Below are 7,762 nucleotides of genomic sequence, written 5' to 3'. Positions count from 1 at the left end.
GCACCAAGGGGCCCTTGTCCACCAGCTCAGGCGCCCCCGCCTTGACCACCCCCTCAGGGCTCCCGCTGCCGAGTGGGCGCGTGAGAGAGAAGCAGAGCTTCTCCTTGCCCTTGGCCTTGTGGGAGCTCCGCAGGTCCATGCTGTAGAGCCGCTGCAGGGGCAAGCCAGGGCGCGGGTCAGCCCCGCCTCCTGCCCGCTGCCACCTTTGCCTTCGCTAGAGCCCTGGCCCCTGGCGCCCGCCGCTCCACGCCCCCCACAGTTGGCCAGAGCTGCAGCCTGCCTGGCCCCCTGCCCGGCCCTGTGGGCCCACAGTGCCATCTCATCCATGCGGGGTGGGGTCAGGCCACGGCGTCCTGGTACACAGCAGAGGAGCACAGGGGTGCAGATGAACCGAGGACGAGGACGAGAACCACAGAGGGGGGGCGGCACACGGGGAAAGGAAACACAACTGGGGGAGCATCGATCGCCTACTCCACACCAGGCCTGGGTCCAGCCACCAGAAAAAAATTTGTTTTTGAAGTGGCTTCTCCAGCTCCCGGGAGTGGGTTCTTGTGGCAGCTAGGCTGTGGGGACAAACAGCGCAACCTGCCCCCAGCAGAAGGGACAGCATGCTGCCCCTCAGCGCTGTGGGGCCCAGGCCTCTGCCAACCTGCCTCACCAAGGAGCAGGGTGCGGCGGGGGCTTCCTACACCAAAGGCCCGAGTTCCGAGATGGGGGATCTGTCTCCCTGCCTTTGGGGAGAATTTAAGTCTCCAAGAAAGGAAGATACGGGGTCTCCCCCCATCACTCTGGTACAGTACCTTCACCTGTCACCAGAGGCCGAGGGCTCCCAGAACAGCAGGAAGGATGGGGCCGATGGAGTCACAACCCAAGCTGGAGGCGGTGATGACACATGCGGCCTCCACTCAATCCAGTCTCCTAATCCTGTCCCTTGCCCTGGGTGCGGCTGTGGCGGAAGGAAGCAGGGCCAAACCCAGAGGGGTCTGGGAAACTAAAGCGGGAGCTAGTCCCACCACAGCCCTGGGAGCCCCCCTACTGTCAGCAAGGCAGGCTCTTTCAGTGCAATGCCACCTCTCCATGCGAGAATAGGGGGCTCCAGGCCAGAGCTTGGTTCTCACCTGCTGTGTGACTCCAGGTCAACCACAGGCCTCCCTGAGCCTCAGCTACTTCAACAGCAAAGCAGTGAGGAGACCTCAGTGGACAGCCTCCGACAATACCTGCTTCCCACCTTCATGCCATCGGTGGTCCCTTCTCACAAGAAACACTGCTGCGTGTGACTTCCTGGGCCTGGTCACAAAGACACAGTGGCTTCTTCCTTGCTCTTGGATCACCCCGTGGGGAAGCGAGTGGCGGTACCGTGAGGGCACTCACACTGCCCGGCAGGGCCTCATGGCAGGAGCTGCTCTAGAACGACTGGCACGGATCCTGGGCCTGGAGCAGCCCCAGCCCAGCCCAGGCATCTGACCTGATCCCCTGACTACCCCAATCAGGACCACTAAAGAACCAGCTAAAGTGCTCCCAAATTCCTGATCCACTGAAACTATGTGATGATGAATTCAGTGGTTTAAGTTGCTAAGTTGGGGTGATTTGTTATAGATTTGCCATGGATAACTAATACACCTACCCGGCAGGTTTGGCACGCAGAGGAAATGTGGCCATTTGCGAAGCACCAGACACACCGCCCCACATGCAGTTCTCTGGCAAATGTGACTTTCCATCCTGGGACCCAATTCACATCAAACACCATGGATCACCCCCCACAGGAAGGAGGCTGTCACTCGACAAGAAAACCCCAGGTGATCCATAACCGCCGCACTGCACTCGGACCAGGGAGCCTTATGCTTTGATTCAGACACAGGGGTGGGGGTGGCAGGCGCTTGTGAAATTAAAGCAGGTGTTTTCATGCTCACAGCGAGAACCCAGCACCGAGAACCTCAGCAGCTTGCCCAGAACACACAGCTGCACCTCAAGCCCCATCTGCTTTTCATGCTCCCAGACCTAAGATGTAGGTGTCCAGGGTATCAGAGCCCCGCCTCTCAGAGACTCAAAAGGAGTCCCCAGGGGTTTCTTCCTACTCAAGAAGGACACCTTTCTAGGAGCTGGTGCTCCACAGCTGGTCCACACACGAAGGGCCTCTCCTTCCCGGGTTCTGGAAGTCCAGCCTCCATGTCCCCTAACTGCCAGAGTCTGTGTTTCTGAGGCTCTTAAATATTACAATTTTGTGTTTGGGGATTTTGAGCATCATAGCCTTACTTATGAGATTCCAAGCTTTCAAAAATCCTAGGACTAAGATCAGCGCGGTGGCGCACGCCTATAATCCCAGCAGCTTGGGAGGCTGAGGCAGGAGGATCTTGAGTTTAAAGCCAGCCGCAGCAAAAACAAGGGACCTTAGTACCTTGCTTACAACTCAGTGAGACCCTGTCTCTAAATAAAATACAAAATAGGGCTGGGGATGTGGCTCAGTGGTCGAGTGCCCCTAAATTCAATCCCAAGTATCCCTCCAAAAAAAAATCCTAGGCCTGTATTAGCCATGTGCCCCTCCTCCCACAAAGGCTCCCCCCACGGGGGTCATCTTTCCTCAGTTCCTGCTCCATGTTTGGGCTTTTCCCCTTCCGTGGAAAATTACCCACTGAGTGTCCCACCCCACAGTGCCCAGGTGGTGCCAGGGGCGGGCAAGTGAACCAGTTCAACCAGCCAATGCAGATGCACTCAGGGGGGTGAGGGGAGACAGGGGCCTGGGTGGGGCAGGGAAGGAGGAGGCCCGCGGTAGCCGGGTTACCTGCAGCAGAAGCCGCTTGGGTTTCGGGCCTCTCTTCCTATACCCCGACGCTCGGTCTCTCTCCTCCCTAGATGCAAGGCAAGTGGCAGAAGAAAAGGAAACACTGGTGACATCTAAGGGAAAGGAAGTTGTCTGCTTCACCCCCTCCTCTGTCTGTCGGGATGGAGACCCCCCCAGCATCCCGCAGTCCTCCAAGGCTCTCCTGGGGCCATAACAATGGTCAGGTGTCCACTTTCCAGGGCTTGGACTTCCCATCCAATAATGAGAAGGGGACTGTTTGTCACTGATGTGAGGCTCTCCAAACATATGTGAGTCCTCCCTGAGCTCCAGGACCAGCGCAAATGCCCTGCTGTGCATGCGGTGGGGACCTCCAAGGTGCAGTTATCGCTCTGAGAGGAGCTGCGTAGAAACCTGCCAACCCAATGTGCCTTGAATGTCCTTGGGGGGCTGGGGAGAGTGGCGAGTCCTGCCTGCTGGCCTGACTTGAGATCCTTAGGAACCTGAACTGAGGAAGGCTGCACCATCTCATCAGGGTGGGGAGGAAACCCAGCTGTAGGGTGTCTGCCGATGGCTCTCACGGTGCCCCCCCAGGCACAGCCTGAGGTGCTACAAAGCCACACTCTCACACACACACACACACACACACACACACACACACACACGAGACAACACGACCAGAGGCTGTAAACCATGGGGCCAAAGTAGGCAGCTCCAGGCCTCTGCCTCCTGGTCACTGGTTCAACTCACTTCCTGTGGCCCCCACTATGGAGGCCAGGAAGACAGCAGAGAATGTGGGGGTGGAGTCAACAGCCCCACACCCCGCCCCTGCCTGGCTGGATGGCCTGGGCCAGTCTCAGTATGAGCTCAGCACAAAGCAGGGAATCCATGGCCTCTGTTTAAATGCCGGTCACCCTCCAGGCAGAACCTGACATCCTCTGGACACGGGTTTCGGGACAGCCAAGAAAGGCACTTTGCAGTCCCACCCGGGCCTTCACCCCACCATGGCTCGCCTGGCCACACGCCAAGGTGGTCCACAGCATTCTCCCAAGTGGCACACCCTGTTGGACTAAGGCCCCACCAAGCACCCCGGAGGAAGAAAGAAGCTGAGGACGGGACACCCTGGGTTTTAAAGGAAAGAACAATAAAAGCGCGTCCTTGATTCAGCAGCCATGGAGACTGGGGGAGAAGCACTGAGCGCAGTGAGGAGCTGCCGCCTGCCCCGTGGCCTCGTGCCAGTCTCCGGCCGGGGGCCCAGGACAACTGAAACTCCTCAGAGGCTCAGCCTCCTCATCGGCCACATGAGCCCCTGGTCCCTGTCTCAGGAGGCTGCTGTAAGGGACCACATAAAAAGGATACAGAGACAAGGCCCACACTGCACGGGCCACGCTGGGAGAACTGAGGCTGCCCACCGTGGGCAGGGCTGCTGGGTGCAAGGGCCAGATGGCGCGCGGAAACCCCGCAGTAGCTGGCAGAAGAGGGGACCCACTTTACCCTGGGACGCTCTGCTGGGAGCTGGCCAGGAGGAGGGGCCAGAGCTCAGAAGGTCACGCCTCCTCTGGGCTCAGGTGACCTCATCAGACTTCCCTCAGTGGAAGGACAAGCCACTGACATGCCACTGACATACCACTCACACGCCTGGCACCTTGGGAGCCACCCCTGTCTGCCTCCCCTGAACACAACTGAAGCCTCTGGCTGGAGCTCCGGGTGCCAGAGCCAAGAGATGATGGCCGGGCAGCTACAGGAAGTGGCAGGCAGAAAAGGAAGGGGACCTGGAGTTCTCTGTGCCCACCACCTTCCAACGCCTGGTCAGACACCCCGGTCCTGCCCCCAGCGGCCCCCTGCTCAGGGCCACGCCTGCAGCGGGACCCCTAGGAAACCTGGAAGCGGGCCCAGCAGCCGCAGGCCCTTACTTCTCCTCGTAGGCCAGGACCAGGCGGGGGTCCAGGATGTGCTCCTCCGGCTCCCACGTGCTGTACCTGAGAAGAGAAGTAACAGATGAGAGCTGTCCTGCCTCTGCCTGGCCCCACAGAGGCCACGGCCACTGTCCCAGGGCCCTCCCTCACCAAGCCTCCAGCCCTTCCTGGTAAGGGGGGGCTGCCACGCACTCCCAGGGGCTGACCTGTTTGGGCCCCAATGACACCAGAACTCCCCTCCCTCCTCCCTCACCACAATCTGACTGGGTCCTACTCTGGAAGGACCCCCACATTCACCCAAGGCCCTTGATGCCTGGAAGACAGCAGGTCCCTGGGTGTCCCAGGAAACTGGGGGACACTCTTACTATGACAGCGTGGGGGCTCTGGAGCCACCTGGCCAGGGTTCAAGTTGCAGTTCTGCCACAGCTAGTTGGGCAGTCCTGAGCCATTTACTCAACAGCTCTGTGCCTCAGCGTCCCCCTCTGTAAAGGGCTCTTGTGCTGATAAAATATTCTGCTTAAGTGTCCAGAGCCAGTAGCAGGTGGGGAGCACGCTGCGGGTGTCTCCCAGTGTTTACCAGCACCACGGGTTCCTCCCCAGCCTTCCAGCCCAGCCTGCAGGGGGCACTGCTCCTTCCTGCCTCGGGCACCTGAGCCATGGAGACCAGGCCTTCACATAAGTGCCCTAGTCTCTGGGCCTGGCACCCCACAGGTATCTGTAAGTATCTATAACTCTGGTACGGTGCTCCCACAGTTGACCTCAGCACCCCAAGGGCCGAGGGACAGAGAGGTGACAGCACCGCCCTCCAGAGCTCTGCCCTGATCAGGCCTGGCTGGGGACAATGCCACAGGTGCCTTCCACCTTCTTTTAACTACTCAGCACCAGCCTCCTGCAGTGCAGCCTTTTTGTTTAAATAATTTCATTTTAAAAGCAAACTTTTATGACTTCCATAATGGAAAAACCAGTATCACTCATCATAAAGAGATGTAAGTATAAAACAGTTTTTAGGGTGGGGGTGTGCTCAGTGTATACCACTTGCCTAGCATGCGTGAAGGCACTGGGTTCCATCCTCAGTACCGCATATGAATGAATGAATGAATAAATAAATAAAATTTAAAAATATGTATATGTATGAGCCACATGTGGAGTCACATGCCTGTAATCTGAGCAATAGGAGGCTGAGGCAGGAGGATCACAAGTATCAGGTCAGCCTGGGCAACTTAGTAAGACTGTTCTGGGGCTAAAGTTGTGCTCAGTGGTAGAGCACTTGCCCAGCAGGTGTGAGGCATTGGGTTTCATCCTCAGCACAACATAAAAATAAATAAATAAAATAAATGTGTTTTGTCATCTACAACTAAAAATATTAAAAAAAAAAAACTGTCTCAAAAATGTATCTTTTTTTTAAATGGGCTGGGACTATAGCTTGGAGGTAGAGTGCCTCCTGGCTCCAATCTCCAGTACTACAAAAAGGTCTGTACACATGAGTGCATATAAAGTCCCTATGTAAAATACCTGTGTATCTAAGTATACAAAGGTAAAGCTTTGTCCTGCTGCAGCCACAGGACAAAGACAGGGACAGAGGACAGGTTGGCAATGGGTGGGCTGCATGCAGACCCCTCCCAACTCCAGGTCCTTCCCATGGGACCTACCACTGGTCCCCCAAGAGGGTGCCGTGTCCCCCCCAACAAATGTGCCTAAACCAAGACAAAGCAAAGTTCCACGGTCTTGGCAAGAGGCCTTGCTGGGTGAGAAGGCAAGTAACTGGGGAGCTTCCGGAGGCAGAAGAGGCAGGCAGAGCCCCTGCAACTGCAACCTCCCGGGGCACCTATCAGGATACTTATTTACTTTTCTTCTTTATTTGTTCTAATCTCAGGATATTTAACAGTAGACCAGGGTTGGGCAGCAAGACATCCCAAGACAGAAAGCACTCCTCCTCCTTCCACTCATCTTCCCTCCCATGTACTCCACCATCAGGCCTGGTACAGCCTGGCCTGGCTTCTGTCATCTGTGCTGTGCCCCATCTCTGGATGCTCCGTACCTGCAGTGAGCCAAGCCAAGCTTCCCAGGCTTTACGGAATGGCCCTCCTTCCAGCAGGCCCAAGCCCAGCACCTGGCCTGGGAGTGGCTATGGAGGCCCCATACAGTTCTGTTCGTCCTGCAGGAAGCCCAACGACCCAAAGGCTGATGCAGACTGTGCCCTCCTCCCCCCATGAAAGGTTGGCTCTCTCAATGAATCTAGAAGGAGGGGGATCCTGGTTCCTCCTGGGTGGGCGGGACTCACCCTCTCTCTAACTGCTGCCCTTCCTCTTTACCCAGCCCACCTGCCGTGGCAGGTTCATTCTTGCTGATGTAGCTGCTGTGTGATTGCTGGTAAGTCCCTACCCTTCTCTTGACCTCAATTTCCTCATCTTAAAGAAAAACCACCCCCACCCCCTCAATGACAGCTGGTGCACCAACAAGCGCCAGGAACTTGTCCCTTCTTCACAGCACTCGGAGGAGGTAGGTTCTTACAATACCCCATTTTGCAGATGAAGAATGAGACACAAAGTTAAGCAGCTTGCGGGGGATCAAGAGCGGGTGAGTGGCCAGTCTGTGCTTGGAACTCAGTTCCACTCCCAGTCGCCCTCTACCTTAGGATGCCTCACAGGACACCGTGTCTGGCTCCTCACTGGCTGACATCCCTGATAGAGTAGCACTGCCTGTCTGACCCTGGTCCTCGGTGTCTGACCAGGGCCTGGCACACTGGTGCACAGGACAGGGCGGCCAGATTGAGAGCAGGATGCTTTCTGGTGTGGGTGGGCCGTGGCAGCCGTCAGGTGCCCCTCCGGGCTTGCGGCTGGATGGGGCAGGCCTTCAGAGGCACCTGGGCCCCTTGGCCCCCTGGCCCTCGGCCCCAGCGGAGCGCCCTGCGCACTAGGGGAGCCAGGAGGCCGCAGGGTGGGCACGAGCTTGGATGACAGGCGAGCCCAGGTAGGCTGGGCGCCAGCGCGCAGCCAGCCCGGGACATCCTCAGGGCCGCGGGTCTGCGACCATTGGCAGCGCCGGCTGCCGGGAGCGAGCGCCCCGCGCC

The 7,762-nt window shown here is 57.7% G+C and overlaps 1 protein-coding gene across 2 annotated transcripts in view; it reads right to left on the bottom strand.

Moving 5' to 3' along the window:
* The window catches only part of Cbx7 (chromobox 7), a 19,826-nt gene that overhangs the window by 3,923 nt on the left and 8,141 nt on the right, over positions 1-7,762 (bottom strand). For both annotated transcript variants that reach the window (XM_015501899.2, XM_015501900.2), the window contains exons 3-4: positions 4,690-4,755; positions 2,780-2,846 (exon numbers count right to left, since the gene is read on the bottom strand). In XM_015501899.2, coding sequence (XP_015357385.1) covers positions 2,780-2,846; positions 4,690-4,755 — 133 coding nt within the window. The remainder of the gene's footprint in view (positions 1-2,779; positions 2,847-4,689; positions 4,756-7,762) is intronic.

The sequence above is a fragment of the Marmota marmota genome, unplaced genomic scaffold (assembly GCF_001458135.2).
Source record: "Marmota marmota marmota unplaced genomic scaffold, marMar, whole genome shotgun sequence".
In the NCBI taxonomy this organism is placed as follows: domain Eukaryota; kingdom Metazoa; phylum Chordata; class Mammalia; order Rodentia; family Sciuridae; genus Marmota; species Marmota marmota.
This window is presented reverse-complemented; position numbering and strand designations above follow the sequence as displayed.